Genomic DNA, 20,030 nt, shown 5'->3' with positions numbered 1-20,030 from the left:
AAAGGGGAATATGTAGAACTACCTTAAGTATTTTTAAGGTGTTTGTGTGGAAAGATTAGCAAAGCATGTTGTATTTGAGGTGCTTTTCAATAAGAATCAAATTTAAAACTAACCAGTTTAAAGGCACTACCTCCAGATCTCAAACTTTGCCTCTTTTTAAAAAAAACTTTTTCACTGGTGGCTTTTAAAGTCCTTACTTACACTTGCCCCTTTGTATTGATCTAGTTTGCTAGTTACTGCCTAGTGTAGTGTTTATTTTTAAAAGCAGAGATACAAAACTTCTAAGGGTATTAGAAAATATAATCATAGTCTGAGAACTAATCAGACACTTCTAGGTCTGTGTTTTTTTTTGTAAGAACTGGTTGTATTACACAAAAATTGTTGCATTTTATTTTATAGTTGTATACACAGGGCTTGCAAATGGATTTTTCACCTGGCGAGTGTCATCCCTTTCCATACAGTCTGAGCTTTTGTTTTAAAACAAAGGCTATAGTTTGTTGTGTTAGGTCTTGGCCACTAGAAAGTATGTTTTCACTTTTATTGGCTTGTACCAGTTTCTAACTCTATCCCTTGATATAACTTAATATTCTATTTTCTTTTTATTTTTATTTGTAATCTAAACGAAATCAGGTCTATTTTTGACTTAGTGATTGTTAACTCCAGTTAAAGTGATAAGCTGTCCTTTATGTCTCTATAGAGGAGCATACAAACCTTAATATTCCTCTGAAAAGTCGAGGAAAGGACATTGCAGAGCACATACTTTTGGAAAGATTCAGGGAGGGGGAGGTGTTGGGGTCATCTCTACTGGGTATAACCAGAGCTGGTGTATGCCAGAGTGTGGCTGGGGTGTAACAACCAGGTTGCTGTAATCAGTTACTGAGTCAAACCTGCTTAACACACATTCAGCGTATGCTTTTCTGCTGGCTGGCAGGGTACAGGCTGTGAGCCACAGCAGAATAACATTTAAGGCACTCGGTTACAGGGCAGGCAGTGAGACAACCTCTCACTGGGCTGGATTACACCCCACAACATGACACTCTCCTTTACGGCTGGACAGCTGTTTCATTTATAAAGGGACTGGTTGTGGAGAAATCTTCGGATCTGTAGGCATCTCGGTGGTGCCAGATATTCTGAAGAAGAAGAGGAGACAATTTATTATTCTAAAAGAGAGCTTGCTGACACAGACCATGATCCTGAGTTTTCACCAGATGAGCACCTGGGAAGTGGCTTCTGCCTCTTCCCCCTTCTGATGACTCTCCACAGTTCTGTGACCTGATGGATCGCATGACATCTGCATTGAATTTACCTTCAGTAGTAGTGGAGGAAACCACTTATCTGGTGTTCGACATTCTTGGGGCTGTCTCCAAGAATAGGATGTCGTTACCAATTCTCCATGGTCTGCTGCAGCCTGTTAAGACTGTTTGATCCACTCCTTTCTCTTGTCAGCCTATTTCCAAGAAGGCAGACAAATTATATCAAATATTCTTGGGGTGGGGGTTGTATTTTCATACACACCCTGTATATAATTTGTTGGTACCTGTTGCCAACAATGGTTAAGGTCTGGACAAGCATATTCCATTCCTGCTGATAGAGAGGAGAAAGAGGATTGATTCCTTAGGAAGAAATGTGTTCTCTTCTTCCACTGTTGGTATTAGGGGCGGCAAATTATTACGCTGTTATGACTCTCTATCAGTTCCACCTATGGTAAAAGATGCTATTGTTTGTACAGGATTTGCCAGATAATAAAAGGATGTTGGCTAATGTGATCCAAATGGAGGGTCAGAATGTGGCTAAGTATGCTCTCAGGGCTTCGTTTGACACTTCGGCCTCTTCTGCTAGAACGTTGATTTCTGCAGTTACTCAGAGGAGACATACTTGGCTTCGCTCTTCTCTTCTGGCTCTGGATACTAGAATTAAGGCGGAAGATCTCCCCTTTGGTCTTGTCAGTGAAAAGACATGAATGACTGGAAAAGCTAAAGGAGGCAAGATCAGTGCTCTGTTCTTTAGCCTTGATTCCTTCTACTGGAAGACTTTCTACTCTTTCTTTCCATTATCAGAGACAGTATTATCCGTAGCCTTCCTTGATTTATTTCTTGTCAAATCAAAGATGACATCAGCAGGCTGTGACTTTCCAGAGTCAACAGAAGAAGTCTTTCAAATCAAGGCCTAAATCTCAACAATCTACTTCCTCCCTGTCATCTTCATTGAACACCAAGCCTCAGATTTGATGTGAGGATTGAGAACCAGTCAGCAAGGATCCTTCCCTTCCTCAGTTTGGAGACTAGCCCATTTTTTTCAGCAAATTGAGGTTTATTATTACATCCTTGAAATTACAGAAAAGGGCTATTATATTCAGTATGAGAAACTATGCACTTTCAGTTCCCCATACCGTTCCCTTTTCAAGGAACCCTCTCACAACGCTATTCTACTTTCAGAAGTGCAGAAATTGCTTCTGATAGGGGCTGTCAGGGAGGTGTCCAAACACCTTGAGGAGTCAGGTTTTATTCTAGATACTTTTTAGTACAGGAGAAGAATGCAGGGGGAGGAAGGAGTTAATCCAATTTTAGATTTAAGACACTTGAACAAATACGTTTAGAAGCTTTGGTTCTGTACGTTAATTCTGGCCTTCATAATCCGTTCATTTTAACTGTGAATTAGTTTGCGACTCTTAATCGGAAGAATGCATATTCTCATATTTCTATCAGACAGTTGTCAAAAGTACCTTTGTTTCGTGGTGGCAGGACACCATTTCCAGTACAAGGTGCTCCCATTTGGCCTGTCCTCAGCACCAAGAGTATTGTACAAATTGCCTCTCTGTGGTAGTGGCTCAGCTGAGAAAGCAGGGTATATCTGGATGATTGACAGTTGAAAGCTGCTGTTCCCAAAAATCTATTAAGCCACATCACTTATACAATCACCCTTTTTTTTTTTCCCAGACCTGGAACAACTACTGAAAGTCAAGTTGAATCTGTTCAACTCAACATTTTATTCTTAGGTGCCATATTGGACTCAGAAAAGCCTTTTTACCACAGGACAGATTTTTTTTAAAATAGTGAAGAATATTTTAAACTTTCAAGTATGTCAGAACTCAAAGTAACTTTCTTCCTGATTCTCATGGCAGCTACTACTTATGTAAATCTCCTGGAGTGTCTCGGAATTAGGCCAGTGCATCACTGGATGTCTCAGGTCAATGAGCCAAATCTGGATAATCTTCAAACGTTAGTCAATATTTCTTGAAACTTTCCGGACTCGCTGATGTGGTAGGCAGTCAGAGTACATGTCCTCAGAGACTTCCAGTTCAATCCCCCTTCGCCATCAGTGAGGATAACTTCAGATGTGTCAAACAATGGTTGGGGGGGATAGGCATGTCTGAGTTATCATACAGTTTGAGATCACTGGGTTTCTCAGTAGCGGGGCTTGCACATAAAACATGTTGGAGTTAAGAGAAACTTCGTCTGGCCCTCACATTGTTCCTCCCTCACATACGTGGGAAGGTTGTTCAAGTAGTGAAATAAAACACAGCGGCTGTTTTACATCAACAGATGGGGGTGCTCACTCTGCTCGGCTACATGCAGAAACAATCAGTTTATGGGACTGGTGCATTCTGTGTAACATTTTTAAGCCTGGTGGCCCTGCATTTAGCAGGGGAAGACAACGTAATTGCAGATCTGCTCCGCAGCAAGTTTTCTCAAATGCACGAATGATCCTTTAAGGATCACTTGACTCAGAGCGTTTGTTTCTAGTTAAGGTTGACCAGATGTGGACCCGTTTTGCTACAAGTGTCAACAAAGTGGCACCTCTCCTGCTTGAGAGCAGGAAGAGACAGTCAGTCCATCTTCGATTCTTTCCTTCTGCATTCATGAAGGGGCCTTCTGTATGCTTCCCCCCTCCCCCCTTTTATTGATCCAGAAAGTGGTGACGATGATTTGCTCAGGACAAGGAAAAGATAATTCCGATTGCCCTGGCTTGGCCACATTACCAGAGGTTTACGGATCTGCTTCAGCTTTCTCCTGGGGTCTTCATATGTAATCTTCCTTCTCAGCAACAGAGCAGGATTCTTTATCCAGATCCGCAGTCCCTCCACCTGACTACTTGGGGTGATCAGACTTGACTGTCAATTCTTGAAGACTCATGCTCATCAGTGCAGAAGAATGCATTGCTTCATTCTAGAAAACTATCAGAAAGTGTGTGTGTGTGTTATTTGAAATGCTGCATACTAATGAGGGGGAATCTGTTTTATGTACTTTAGATACAAAGAAAGCTCATGCATATTAGTGAAATAGAACTAAAGGTTTTGGAAAATCAGCATGAGATACACATAATCTAGACAGGGATTCTATGGGGCATACTGTCTGTCCCAAGACTATTTCTAGATTGATTAAACAACATTGTTTGAATATTACATGGCCGCAGAAATTCCTGTACCTACAGTGGTTCAATCTTATTGCACTAGAGGTGTGACATCATCTTTTGCTCGCCTTGAGCAAGTGACTGTTGCTGAGATTTGCAGGGCTGGAACCTGGATATGCACACTCTTGCTAAACATTATGCACTTGATTAGCCTTCAGGGCAGGGGTGGGCAAAATACGGCCTGCAGGCTGGATCCGGCCCGTCTAATATTTCTGTCCGGCCTCCTTTGCCCCCTCACGATCTCAGAGTCCGAGCCACTGAAAGTCCTATGGCGCAACGGGGTGCTCAGGCAGGCTGCCTGCCTGCCTGCCTGCCATGGCCATGCACCGCTCCCGGAAGCAGTCGGCTGCTGCTGGCACGTCTCTGCATGCCCCTGGTGGGGGGGGCAGGAGGCGGGTCTCCGCGCACTGCCCCCGCCCCCAGCACCATCCTCACAGCTCACATTGGCTGGAAACCGGTGATTGCTTGTGGGCTCAGGCAGCACACGGAGACCCGCTTCCCCCAAGGGGCGCACAGAGATGTGCCAGCAGCAGCCGGCTGCAGCCACTTCTGGGAGCAGCATGGGGCCACAGCATACAGGCAGCCTGCCTGAGCTTTGCTGCACCGCCAGCCAGGAACTGCCTGTGGTAAGCACCTCCCAGCCAGAGCCTATGCCTCGCACCCCCACTACACCCCAACCCCCTGCCCCAGGTCAGAACCCCCTTTTCCACCCAAACTCCCTCCCAGACCATGCACCCCCTCCTGTACCCCAGCCCGGAGCCCCCTTCTGCACCAAACTCCCTCCCAGAGCCCACACCCCTCACCCCCTCCTGCATTCCAATCCCCTGCCCAAGCCGGGAGCTCCCTCCTGCACCCAAACTCCCTCCGAGGCCCTGCACCCGCTCCATTAATATAGTAGAAATGTGCAGCCCATGACGACTTACCAAAATCCATGGAGTGGCCCCCCCGTGAAAATTATTGCCCACCCCTGCTTCAGGGGTTGATGCTAGATGTGTTAGAGTGGTTTTTCAATTTCTATTCAGTTCAGGCTCTGGTTCCCCCAGGCTATTTTCAGCACTACTTATCAAACTACTCATAAGTGGGAATTTGCAGAACTACTCAAAGAAGAAATTAAGGTCAGTCCAGTGTTCTTTGAGATGGCTCTGCATACTCATACATCCCTCCCACCTTCCCCCCCCTCTGTCTTTTTGTTCTGTATTTCTGGCTTGGTGGTGGAAGGAGATGAGCTGGTAGAGGGCACTGTGCCTCCTTATATAAGCTTGCTTCAGAACATTCAGGGATGCTGGGGTGCGGGGGAATAAGAGCACAGGCACTTTAACAGACATGGCTTGGAGACCGTTCTCCCGTTAGGCATCTTTGTGCGGCACGCTACCCCTAAGTGAAATATGCAGAGCCATCTTGAAGAACTCTGGTTACAAATAAATAACCTTCACTTCCTGAAATTGATGGATTTTTTTTTCTACTGAAAGGCTCAATTTTTGTAGATACAATATGGTATAGTGAATAAACGTAAAATATATTCCAGTTTGAGCTGTTACTGGTTCCAGCAGTATCCCCTGTTTTAAATGTAGGGAATATCACTGATACAGAGTAAAAACTCTAAATTTGGAACATATTCTAAATGTTCCCACTGTAGTTTCTTTTGAGTTTTCTAAAATATTTTAATTTAATTTTAAATAGTCTAATTAAAATTTGACTAGTGATTTTAATACTTAAATTAAGGATCATCCATCTGATTTAATGTTTTGCTTTAATTCCAGAGGGAAGTTTGCAGTGGTGAAGAAGTGTGTCAAGAAAGATACAGAAAAGGAGTTTGCAGCAAAATTCATGCGAAAAAGAAGAAAGGGCCAAGACTGTCGAATGGAAATAATCCATGAGATAGCTGTCCTTGAGTTGGCGCAATGTAACCTTTGGGTCATTAATTTACATGAAGTTTATGAGACTGCAACAGAGATGATATTAGTTCTGGAATAGTAAGTACTAATCTCATATTGTGGGGTCTGACACTTTTTCCCCATTTTAGAGTGTGTGTGTGTGTGTGAGAGAGAGAGAGATTCTCACACTAAGTAATTTCTTGAATTATTTGCTGAAAATGAAAAATCTAAATACTGTGCACCCAAAAGACAAGAAATTTGAAAACTAATATTTCATTGCTGAGTTGCTATAACCACCTGGTTTTTGGGTCTAGAAGAAAGAATGATGAAATCAGGAATTACAAGCAGTTATGTGGGATCAAGTGACTATTGTGGACTATATCAGTTTCCCTAATCTAGTTGAATTTATAATCTATTTGTAATAGGTTGCCCTGTTTGTAATATGCTTTTAGCTTTGTGGTCATGTGATACACTAACTTCTCTAGATACATTATTTCATTAGAAAAATTAATATCATGTGAAGATACAAGACAGTAGATTCTCTCTCCTGGTAGAAATTGGGGTGGAAGACGCCAGGCATGTGCCTGCTTTGTTCTATAGGCTCAAACATAAACATACTAGTTGGGCTGACTATGGGCCTGTATATCCCTTTTGAATACAACTCATTTTTCCTTGTGCTGACAGCTGCCAATTAGCGCCCCTTCTTATAGTGATGTACATTAACCACTGCCTTACAACATTATTGCAGACAGGTTCCTAGAGAGAGCTGAAACGTCAATTATTTTTCTGTCTCAAGTAGAAATATAAACCTCTTTCAGAAAAGGTTTATTCATTGGATCTGCAAAGTCTCTGCTACTTTCTTGCTAGTCGGACTGAAATAAAAGCTAGTTTGAAGGAAGAAGTTAGCAATGGCACTGTGCTTCAACTACAGCTTCCAGTTTGTATTCTGCCACTGAACATACTCATGGCATCTTGAAGCCCTCCTATTGGAACAGATATTGCTGATGTCCCATTTGTAGTGTGTCTTCTGCACTGGATTGTTCTGCTAATAAGACTGTTCTTTTTCCTGTGAACCAGAGAAGAAGGCAGGTTTTGTAGTTAGGGCCCTAGGCTGGGACTCTCAGATCTGGATTCAATTTCCTGCCCTGCTACAGATTTCGAGTGACTTTCCTAATGTCACACAATTTCTCTCAGCCTTAGTTTCCCTTTCTGTAAATTGGGGGTAAAATATGTGTTCTCCCTCTGCTCCCTAGAAATTTTATCTGTTTAGACTATAAACCCCTCAATGCTGGGACTCTTACTACATGTATATACCCCACTTAGCATAACAGAGTCTCAATCTCTATTAAATTCTCCATAGGCTACTTTAGTACAAATAATAAAAATCCCTTTTTATGCTCTTCCAGTAGGCTTATTCTAGCTGAACCAATGCTTGCTAAATAGCTTGGTGTTGAAGTTTCTCAGATTCCTGTTCATAGGCTAAAATGTGGATTATATGAAATTTGTGATCAGGACCTTACGCTTACCCATCTCCATACATCTGAGCAGCTCAGTTAAATGGAAGAGAGGCTGTAGAAGATCAGTGGGAATTTGTTTTTAAAATAAAAAGTGCACTACAGTAGAACCTAAGAGTTACGAACCCCAGTTATGAACTGACCATTTAACCACACACCTCATTTGCAACCAGAAGTACGCAATCAGGCACCAGGAGAGACCCCAAAAAAGGAAATACAGAACAGTACTATGTTAAAAGTAAACTACTAAAAAGGGTAAAGCAGCATTTTTCTACTGCATAGTAAAGTGTCAAAGCTGTATTAAATCAACGTTCAGTTGTAAACTTTTGAAAGACCAACCGTGTTTTGTTCAGCGTTACGAACATTTCAGAGTTACTCACAACCTCCATTCCCAAAGTGTTCGTAATTCTGAGGTTCTACTGTAGAACCTTGTTATAATAGGTATTTTCTAAAAGTCAACTCTTGTTATATATTCTTTATTTGCACTACAGTATGCAGATTGTCTATGGAGTGTAATTGAGTGCGGTATAGAAAACTGGAATAGCGTCTGTATTTAGTTTATTGCCAGTGATATTTAAACAAAATAGCTAGTTTCAAAATTTGAATCCAACAGGGATGTGGTATATGCTTAGACACCAAATCCAGAAGTAAACAATTGGCTTTTTTTGTGACACATGGAATACAGAACTGCTGGTTTTTTGATAGGAGGAGTTAGTACTTCATTACACATACAAAGCACATTTAGGATTGCAAACTACAAAAACACACTTCCACTGACTTCAGCAAATATATCTGGACACTTTTCTAATGTCAGCATGTTCCAGTGACATGTTGAAACAAAACTGGTCTGAGTGTTAGTAAACTTCTGACCTTCTGGATTCAGAGGATTAATAAACATACAGTTTAGACTGCAAACTCTTTTTAGGGCAAGATACTGTCTCTATACACTCTCTTGTACAGCATGTAGCAAAATGTGGCACCCCTGATCTTAACTGGTTTAACATCCCTTAACATCCCTTCCTTAAGTGGTTTCAGCAGCATTTTTTAACACAAATAACAAGTTCGTTATTTTCATCAAGGTATTTATAATGCACCTGTTGACGTAGTGCATAGGTGCCCATTTATGCCTAACATGATTTAAATAGGATGTAATTAGTTTGTCTAATCCAGAAAAAATAGATTTGAGGTGGTATAAATGTCTAGTCCACTTGCTTTATGGTGGTGACCAAAGTGAGACCTGTTGCCTCGTAGTATTTCAACTTTCATAAGAATCCCAACAAAGTACTGAGTGCAGCTAGTTGTGAACATGTAGCATGAAAAATCTAATATTGTTTCAAGTTTAAAGTAATAGGGTCCACCAGAGTGGAAATAATGGTATACAGTTTTCATATTTTGATCTGGGATCTTCTATCAATGGGTACAAAGTAAACTGACCCTCCCTTCCCTTTGGGTCATTTTTTATGTGGAAAGCAAGGCTTTTCTGGGAGTGGATACTTTAACTTCCATCAGATCTAGTTTTCTAGTACAAAAGTTGAACTGAAGCAAATTGTGTTCACTTTGGCCCCAAATTGCTACTTATGTCTTCCTTGGATGTCACTCCTGCCAATTCATCATATCCGTTTACACACTGATACGTGACTACCCTTATAACTATTGTAAGGGGTCCTTCTAATCTTCTGACATGAAGAGCTCTGTGTAAGGAAAGCTTGTCTCTTTCACCAACAGAAGTTGGTTCAATAAAATATTACCTCACCCACCTTGTCTCTGTAATATCCTGGGACCAACACAACTGCAACAACACTGCATGCAAACAGATAGTGACAGCTAGGCTTAACTGCAGCCATTAGGTTCCAGTCAGGAGCTTCAAATTAATCACTGTGTAGCTTACACATCAGAACACTTTGGCTACACTCTACCAGAAACAGTAATGTTATGCCATTTTTATGTTACTATGTCAATATGGAAATGAAACTTATCTAATTAAAATACTCTGAATTATATGGCTCCTCTAGGTATATCACTGCTGCTGCTTTGCTGTCTCTAAACAACTGATTTTCTAGAAAATAATGTTTAGACAATTTTTTTTATATACTAGGTTGTGCTGGCCGAGTATTTAGACTAAACTTCTCAGACCAAGAACAGTCAATATGTGCCTTATGTAGTATGAAATACATTCTTAGCACTTCATGAAGTATAAAATGAATTCATGAGACTAACTTTTTGCGGTGCAATACACATGAAGACTGTTCTTTTGATATTAACCTGTGCATGATGTATGAATTCATTAAAGTTTAATGACAAAATTTGCATTGTTTTAAGACACAGATAGTTACATGAATGTAAAAGATGACATTTTTCTATAATTGGTCCTAAACACACCTGCGAAATCTGGCCTCAAATGCTGTCTTACGTTTTTAATACTATTTTTAAAGAAGTCAAAAGTAAATAAAATATCCCTTGTAGATAAAGGACAAGGTTTTTAAACTTAAGAGGAAATCCAGTTTTCCATGAAGTAGCTTGTAGAGCTATTTAAAATTTGACACTGCAGATCCCTTTTTCCTCTTTCTTGTACTGGCAAGGACTCCAGTAGAAATATAAAATAAGTATGACACTCATGCAGCATGGTATTTAGCTGCCTTCTTATGTAATTTGTGGGAAGAAAATAAATTCAGTACTTTTTTCATTTAAAAACAAGGCATACTGCCATAGAACTAAAAACTTCCTGTGTGCAAAAAATAACCTAGTACAATAAATATGTACTACCTACTATAGAAAGTGTCCTTTTTATTTCCAATACAGGGATCAAGGTAACAGTTGCCTCTGATATAGGGGTTCCCAAATGTGGTATGCCTGCCCTGGGGGGGTTGCGAGACATCTCTGTGGGGGATGTGGGAGAAATTATGCAACAGTGGATCTTTCTGTCTTTCTTTCTTTCTGTCTTTCTTTATTACATTTTCCTAATAGGCTACTCAGACGAAGCTTCAAAATTCTGTGGGAATTTGTTATATAAAATGTGGTAGTTAGTTTGTTTCAAAATGTACCAATGAGAACACAGATATACAGAGATGCTGACGTACAGAGCCCTCACATCCAGTCACCGTACAGCGTGGGTTCGGTTGTCCAGCAACTGTCCAGTCTAACTGAGCTCAGAACTTAGTCGGGTTTTTTTTAATTGTATATGTCACACTATAAATAGTGAAATATGGACAGATGGCTAAAGGCAGGTAGTGTTAAGAACACACAAAGGATCAGTAATGAGACAGGCAGGTGCGGGCAGCTGGTAGATTTGGAAGGGGTACGCAATAAGAAACGTTTGGGAGCCTCTGCTCTAATACAATAGGATCATAATGTTCTTCTGCATCCCTAGAGGAAAGTCCAAGGTGAAGAGGAACTATAACATTGGTTAACCAGTAGCTGATGCTTCCTCCTTTATCTAATTTGCAAACTACATGAAGTGGCAGTTAAGGTTGAGGCAAAACCATCCACCCAAAACTTTAAGAATGGAAATAAGTCAATGGGAAAAAATTGTATGTTCTTTTCTACCTTCATATAGTCTACAACAATAATGACAGCGAACATGAAAACTACTCCATAAAGCTTTCACTTCTATTTCCAGCAAATGACACTGGAATACAGAAATGTAGGTTGTATGCTGGGAGATGGGAATTGATATATGACTAATGTGCCAGTCAGCAATGTCCTGATGTTGGTATTTGGTCCCTGACCAAAATTTAGTGGTTTAGTGAAAATAGCTGGAGTATCTAAAAAGCTGTTCCTCCCCCCCCAAGCCCTCAACAGTCTCAAAGTGGAGAAGAGAAGCATGCAGATTCAAAAGTCTCTCCGTTCTGATCATCCATGCTGTAGCATTTGTCAGTTGTAAAGAAAGAAATGTCCCCTTGCCTTGTATTGGTCTCTGACACCTCAGTATATAATGTATAATAATGAAGTGGAAAAAAAAGTTAGAGCATGAATGAATGAAATTATGCTCAGAATTCAAATGAGTTCAACAAAAGATGTTGAAATCTTATGTTTGTCATGCAGGCCAAAAAGAACTTCACCATCACAGTGCATTTTGAAGTCCCAACCAGCAGAATTGTTTTGGGTTGTACACTGTGTAATGAATCTTCACCACTTTGATACAGAGTAGTGTTTCTTAGACTCATAAACTTTAAGGCCAGAAGGGGACCATCATGATAAATATTAAGATTCTGCCACAGGTACTTTTAGTAAAAGTCAGGAACAGGTCACAGTCAATAAATAAAAATTCACAGAAGCTGCTCTGGTGGGCCCGGGGACTGCTGCCTCAGAAGTAGTCACGGAGGTCCTGGAAAGTCAGAGAATCTGTGACGTCCGTGACAGAATCTTATCCTTAATCATGATAATCTAGTCTGACCACCTGCACATTGCAGGGCACAGAACCTCACCCTCGTGTAGTGTAGGCGTTTATACTCTGGCTGAGTTACTGAAGACCCCTAATCTTGACTCAAAGTCTTAGAGTTACACCATTTACTCTAGTTCAAACCAGTGGGTGAGCCATGCCCTACACTGCAGAGGAAGGTGTATCCTCTCTTACTTGATTTTCTTCCCACTCACCGTTAGAATCAGGGATGGAGATTACATGAGCATCTCCCAGCCGTCTTCCCCAGATTCCTAGTTTAAAGGTCTTTTAATCAATTGTGCCAATTTTCATCTCAGAAATCTACTTCTGTCCCTACTCAGATGGAGTCTATCCCAAGAGTACAGTTCTCTGTCTGTGAATACCTCCCAGTGGTCAAACGTCCTAATGCCCTCCTTACAGCACCATTGCCTGAGCAGTCTGTTGATTATCATAATCTTGTCTCACCTTCGCTCTCCTCTAGGGACAGATAGAAAGCCACTGACGATTACCCGAGCCTCCATTTCTTTAAGCATCTTCCCCAGCCTGGCGTTGTCTTCCCTGATGCATCCCAGCGAGAATCTAGCAGTATCACTTATTCCAACGTAAAGGACAATAAGTGGATTCTTTCCTACTCCCATTAAGCTCCTCTTCCACCTCAGATCCAAATTTCATATCTTAGCTTCTGGCAGACAGCGCACCCTTCAGTTCTCTTTGTCAGCTCTGGAGATAGCCTTGTTGCCCTTCTTAATAGGGAGTCCCAATCACGTAGACCTGTCTTTTCCTGGTGTTGGTGTAATTTTCCGGCCTTCCCCCTTTTGTTCTTTCTGGCTGCAAGTCATCTTGTCCTGTTTTCTCACTTGCAATCTTCTTAGAGTCATCCTCTATCCTCCTGGGGCTCCAAACTCTGGCTACCTCCATTGACTCTTCCCCTCTTCTTATAGGACTAGTCACTCTTCTCTTCTTCCTTGCCTTCCCATCTTCTGTTACTGCTTGCCTGTCTCTTTCATTTTGCACCTCAGCAAACCTGTTCCTCAGCTCTATTTCTCCTTCACTAGCCAGTCTTTTCTCCTGCCTTATAGTCACATGCTTCCACTGGCCACTTTCCTCATCCAGTAGTTTACCCTCACAGTTGACTTCTTTAAATAATTTCATTAATAAAATTACTTATTTGATCAAAATTGAAAATCTGTAATGGCAGATGTGTCAGGGAATGGAGGAAAACAAGATATATGCTTTGATTTTTTGGCTCACTTTACTCACTAAGGTTCTGGAGCTACTTGGTGAGTTCTGTGCACTGGCCTACGATTTAGACCTATGCCATCTTAGCTGTTAAAATCTTGTTGACATTGGATCAGTTATTCATTTTGGAGTGTTGCCTTCCAAAAGGGAAATTGTAACACCAGGTCAAGAGCTCTCTTTAGGGTGATGCCCGATGAGACAGGAAACAGGAGCTTGAGATTGTGCCAGTAAACCTTACTGTCTGGTCTGGGCTATGGGGAGGAATGGAGTTCTAGCCCCACAATCCTGCAGCTGAAGATACTTGGCCATATCTGTGCTTTTTTTGGTCTTGGCTGGGGCTTTTCTCCCCTGGAGAAAAATAGTTGATTTGAAGATTTTTGCAAGAACAAGACTTAAGGGGGGAGCTCAGCTGGACAGGGATGATCTGATTCCAGCTGATTAGTGCGACTTCATCCAAAGTTGAAACAAGTATGTGAATCCCATTTATCTGCATTGTTGAACAGGAGGGTACAGAAATCCTCTTTTGGAACAGAAACTCTCTAATCTTTCTTTTTTGAGAGGGGGAGGGAACTACTGAAAAATTGTGGTGGGACAATTCTGTCAATACCTGGAGTCCTCAGACTTCCTTGCTCTGTTTCAACCTGGGTTTTAGGACTGGGTATTTATATGGAAACTGCTGGCCTCATTCTGGCAATAGATGAACATTAGATCTAGCTTCCTTTTTATACTCTTGACCCAGTGAGTGTTTGGATACTGGCAGAGATAGATGGAGTTGCACTAGAATGACACACTTTTTCTTCTCTCAGAGGTCACCTAAATTGGGTAGTTATCTGCCAGGGCTCTGATGGACAGGGTACAACAGACTTTTGTTGTCTCCCTTTCTGTTAATTGAGTGTATGAACTCACTAACATAAAATGAGATAAAAATGTATTCACTATTAAACTGAATACATATTTACATTTTAGTAATGATTAGCAATAAGATTTCATTTGAAATTTCAAAAAAAATACTGCATAGTACTTGCTTTCATAAACAAGGCAGTATAGTAGAGGCAAGTGACTCCAACTGCTAAAACTTTTATGTTTTGAAAAAGACTCACCTCTTGAGTTGTTCTACTTCCTCTGAGCCTGTTAGTTAAATTACAGGTGTAGTGTTGAAGACATAAGCATCCAAAACTTGTGCTCATTACTTTTTTTACTCTATCTAAATTGTATTTTTAACACCAGTTCTTATGAAGATTCTGCTGCACTGCAGTCTGTGGTTTGTTTTCCCATGAGCATTTCTTGTGGAGGTAGATGAGGGGTTGGGAGAAGCTCCCAAAACTGTAATTCCATAATGACACTTCATTCAACAAGCTGCAATTTAAAAGGCATTTAGGCTCTTGAAGAGTAAATGTTGTTGTGCTAAACATTTCTGTTAATTGGGTATATGGTACTGTTCTTGATTATTTTTACCGACGTTGAATGGACTTAATATTGCAAAATAAGGTGTAAATCAATCAGTGCTTCTTTAAGTAATGATATTGTGATCTTGTTAATTCTACTTCACTTTACTGCTTTGAAACAATGACTTACACCATCTTGTACCAATAGAGCCTTTTTACATCAGAGAATAAGTAACTGTCTAAATAAACCAACTTGTGGGGTTACACCATGTCTATGTTGTAGACATTCATAGTTAGGAATTGAGTACACTTTATTCTTGTAGGGGTCTTGCTTTAAATAGCGCTTTAAAGTCTGAGTGTAAAAACTTTTTACCTAGTGAAATCAATACCCCCCTCCTACTTCCACCCCTCACATACACACAATATATCCTGGAACATTTATTTGTTAAGGACAGTGAAAAGGTTATACTGTCAATCTAAAACAAAGCAAAAAGGCTCTGATCTCCTCCCCTCTACCCCACCAAAAATAGTACCATATATACAAGATGTCCCCTTTTGCTTCTATATCTCAGTAGTGTCTATATAAGTCGTCGTGTGTGTTTAGACCATTTGACTTTTGACGTATATGCACATATACTTAGAACCATGCATGGCTTTCTGAGCTTTGTGTGGCCTACTTAAATTGTAGGAAAAGAAAAGGAAACTCTCTTGTTGGAAGTAAGAATTGGTAAATGTTAATACTGGACTCAAGCAACTTTATCTTTATTTAGGAGATATATATCTATAATGAATTCATTATACATGTACAAATTGTGTGATATAAATTAGCTATGATAATAATCTGACATTGCTATAAGTTTATTTTAAACATACTATTGTTTTTGCTTCCAAAAAACTGAACTGCAGTATAGCTAGGAAATACATAAAACAATGTACTGTAGTGCAGTTGGCACAACTTGACATGAATAGTCAGTAGACTTTTGTTGGAGTTCATTATGACATTGTACTTCTAATGACTTGTGACTGAATTGGCTCATGGCTAGCAGACTGTTTTTGCTTAAGGGCATCAATTATGCTCACTGTGCCATAATGATACACAAAACAGTCTAGCAAAAATTTCTCCTCTTGTGTTTCTGTAAAGGGTCACTAGTTATTTTATTCAACAACATGTCACAGTGTGTTTTAAATTCTATCCAAATACGTCACCACCATATGCAGAGTGTGAATTGCCTGGAAGAAGTTGTCCTTTTTCTGTCCTCTAAAGTGTAAAAATTAGTATTCAAGAAAAGCTTTGCGTGAATTTTGAAAACATTTCTGCTTCATATTTGCAATTGCTCTTTTATAAGACTTCTGAAATTATATAGCGTGTCCAAAGTATAAGAGAAAATCCCAGCACATTAGGTTTTCGTCAGATACTAAAGGCCAGAATTGAACAAGTATTTATAGACCTAAAGATGCAAATAGGTACCTAGTGTGATTTTTCAAAAGCACGTAGGTGCCTAACTTCTATTGTGTTAAACTTTTAAAAAGTATTAGGAAGCAGGAGGGCTCAGTGTTCAAAAATGTATCTGAAGCACAAATTTTAGCTGGAGTCTTGAACTGCATCTTTACATGAAAATAGTGATGATTTAAAATAAATGCGTTTTAAAATAAATTTGCAACCTCACTTACATGCCTAGCTGAACCTCTGAGGTACTGATCTGCACAAGCAGAATCAGATTTTAAATATGTTTTTGTCCATATGGTTGCACTGATACAACATCTTCTTTGTTAACATAGTTTGCTTGTTTGTACCTTGATGTAGACTCCAATTTATACCAATTCCTAAACAGCGGGGGAGGGGAAGCAGCTCTATAACAAAAGAAAATTTGTAGCAATTGAAAACTTACTCCCCTTGAAGTTAGCATGCCCCTCAGTGACTATTCATGGGTCAGATCCATTCGGTGAGGACTTACAGCAAACCAGAGATCTTTCCCAAACATCACAGCAGATGGAGCTGACTTTTCTACTGCAGTGTGCTTTCTCTGCTGCAAGACAGCCAAGTAACTTGACCTTTCTTGCTTTATTCCCCAATACATTTTTCTGTCTTGATTTGTTTCAATTATAAATGAGTTCCTGGGTTTTGTAACTTTTTGTCATCCTTTGAATTTTTTGAACCTATAATCCCACTAAAATTCAGCCACAGCATAGTTTATTCCATCAGATCCTTCTAGTGATGGCAAAATATGTTGCAAGTCCAGATATTATGAAAAATGTGGAGTAGTGCTGCAACTTTGATTCGGGATGTTTGTAGTTGTTTGATTTATAAGGTCCTCAAAACCTTAGGAAAGCCTAGACTCCAAAGGCAGCTCTCAGAAAGTGGTATTATTCTCTTCATTCCCCTCAAAGCTCCTCTTCTGCAAATAACAAAAAATCGGGAAGGTGCAAGAATGTAGATTTCCAATCATGTCATTTGTATTCTCACTGATGCAGCTAATCGTTGAGTGCTCTGGTACCCTTGGTACAATCAGTCTTCATCTCAGAAGTCTGAGGTAGAAGGCATTTTTGATGTTTCTTAAAAGTCTTAACATGTAAGTACTCAACGGTTGAGAAACAGGTGGACATAGTGTATTTTAGTATTCCAGTATCTTGTGCCTTTCTTCATAATTCAGCCCATCACTATGGCTAACCCAGAGATGTGCCATCAAGACTTTCCTTTCCAGGGAAGGCTTTAGGACTGATCAGTCCCTTATGTGTAAAGACCCAATCCATCTCCCAGTGAAGTAACAGAAGTCTCTGTATTGACTTCAAAAGGAAGTTGGCCTAGGCCCTTAATCTTCTGCAAAGCAAAGAAGTAAATTTCTAAAGAGTGGTCTTATGGATGGTGCTGATGGAAGCAAAGGAAATGGTGAACTTCAAAGGGTATGTCTACTTCAAGCTGGGGGGGGGGGGCGGGGTATATGATTCCTAGTTTGAGAAGACATATTCAAGAGCTAGCTCTTATCAAGCTAGTATGCTAAAAATAGAATGTAGCTGCAGGAGCACAAGGAGCCGGAAGGGCTAGCTGCCCTGCATACGTATCTAGCATCTCTGATAGACACTTAGGGCGTCTGCTTCCTTTTGCTATTTGCACTGCTGCAACTGTATTCTGTTTTTAGCATGCTAGTTTGACAAGAGCTAGCTGTTGAGTATATCTTCTCAAGCTGGGAATCACACCCCCAGCTCAGTGTAGACATATCCTATAGGAGCCTGGCGCATCACTGGATTTTCACTTTGCATTAATATGTTGAGAGCTCAGACTTTGAATATACTAAAATGAGAAAATCGAGCTTTTTATGAATTTTCATATTCTAAGACTTCCATAACTTAGTACCTATAAAAAAAATAGAATCTAATAAAACAGCTCTTGGGTTTAAGTGCTATAATTGCTCTTACATTTCAGTGCATAGATCTTTTTGTTTGGAAATACTCTCTTAATAGAGGAGGATTTTCATGTTAGTGTAACTGCAGTAAGGGGATATTTCTCCCGGTGACTGAGTTCCTGAACCTGCAACCTTTTTTTTCTCTCCTGAATGTAAAAGACTACTATAGTAGGTGGCTTGCCATTTTTGATGACCATATCTTTCTTACTACTTTTTCTCTACAGTTTAGCTGACAACACCAGCAAACTGTATCCTTACCACTGTATATAGGGCCCTACCAAATTCACGGTCCCTTTTGGTCAATTTCATGGTCATAGGATTTTTAAAATAATAAATTTCATTATTTCAGCAATTTAAATATGAAATTTCATGGCGTTGTAATTGTAGGGCTCCTGACCCAAAAAGGAGTTGGGGGGGGATCGCAAAGTTATTGTAGAGGGAGTTGTGTTACTGCTATCCTTACTTCTGCGCTGCTGCTGGCGGCGGCGCTGCCTTCAGAACTGAGAGCGGTGGCTGCTGGCCACGGGAGCCCAGCTCTGAAGGCAGAGCCACTGCCAGCAGCAGCGCAGAAGTAAGGGTGGCATGGTATTGTATTGCCACCCTTACTTCTGTGCTGCTGCCTGCAGAGCTGGACCCTCAGTCAGCAGCTGCCACTCTTTGGCTGCCCAACTCTGAAGGCAGCAGTGCAGAACTAAGGGTGGCACGGCACGGTATGGTATTCCTACCCTTCTACACTGCTGCTGACGGGGTTCTGCTTACAGAGCTGAATGCCCGGCCAATGGCCACCACTCTCCAGCTGTCCAGCTCTGTAGGAAGTGAAGTAAGGGTGGCAATTCCACTACACCCCCTAAAATAATCTTGCAACGCCGCTGCAACTTCCTTTTGGGTCAGGACCCCCAATTTGAGAAATGCTGGTCTCCCCCATGAAATCTGTATAGTATAGGGTAAAAGCACACAAAAGGGCAGATTTGGTAGGGCCCTAACTAAATATCTTATAATTTTGTGAGAAATATATAAACAGACAAAACAGAATGCCAAGAATGGTCTGCATAAATCATGGTTTAACAGGATTTGCTTAAGCCCGTCATCTGCAAGTTGGTGATACTCTCATACAGAGTTCTACATTAGTTCCTGTAAGTCCTAGTATGCAGTTGAAGATTTTTAAAATCCTTTTTTGGTTTGTTTTATGTCTGATAAGACTTAATCTAGAAATTAATGGCTTTAAAGGCTCATTGTAGACTAACTAGACCCTTTTTTATTTTATAGTTCATTGATCTAATCAGTTGTGTAAATTATGTATGTGTCTTTAATTCACATTGCTTAATCAGATGTACATTTTAATCTCTTTTAAAAATAATTCTCTATAAAGAGAACAAATTTACTTTTTTTTAATATTATAACATATGGCACTTAATGTAGTCAGATATTTTTTGAATTTGTAGCCTTATTTTGAAATATAAATCTTGTACTAATAATTATCATTCCAGATTGCTTAGTCCAGTTGTGAATAAAGATTTTTTTTTTTTTTACAGGAAAAAAACATAGAAAATGTCAATGGAGTAAAAGAACAATATTGTAGAACAATAATTCCTTCTCCTTGAGTTCCATTGCTATTACACTGAGAAGAGAAGACTAGAATTTTGTGGTGTTAGGGATTTGTAAACACTTGACATTTTTACTGATGTATCAGTATGTAATTATCAGGGAAAATTTGAGCCTATCTACAAAGTTCATTCACTCACTCTTGCCATCTTTAAATGCTCAGACACTATGGTTAGCATGCTGTTGATATAGAGAGATGATACCACGATATTGAGAGAATTTGCTTG

General features: G+C 40.2%; 2 protein-coding genes across 6 annotated transcripts in view; one reads left to right on the top strand and one right to left on the bottom strand.

The window, feature by feature from the left end:
* The window catches only part of LOC102933943 (cytochrome c oxidase assembly factor 1 homolog), a 133,964-nt gene that overhangs the window by 10,258 nt on the left and 103,676 nt on the right, over positions 1-20,030 (bottom strand). The gene's annotated exons all lie outside the window — the stretch shown is intronic.
* The window catches only part of STK17A (serine/threonine kinase 17a), a 59,938-nt gene that overhangs the window by 21,411 nt on the left and 18,497 nt on the right, over positions 1-20,030 (top strand). Inside the window, exon 2 of the mRNA XM_037890001.2 lies at positions 6,171-6,383. Coding sequence (XP_037745929.1) covers positions 6,171-6,383 — 213 coding nt within the window. The remainder of the gene's footprint in view (positions 1-6,170; positions 6,384-20,030) is intronic.

Source organism: Chelonia mydas, chromosome 2 (genome assembly GCF_015237465.2).
Source record: "Chelonia mydas isolate rCheMyd1 chromosome 2, rCheMyd1.pri.v2, whole genome shotgun sequence".
NCBI classification, from domain to species: domain Eukaryota; kingdom Metazoa; phylum Chordata; order Testudines; family Cheloniidae; genus Chelonia; species Chelonia mydas.
Note: the sequence above shows the minus strand (reverse complement) of the source record. Positions and strands in the feature narration are given on the sequence as shown.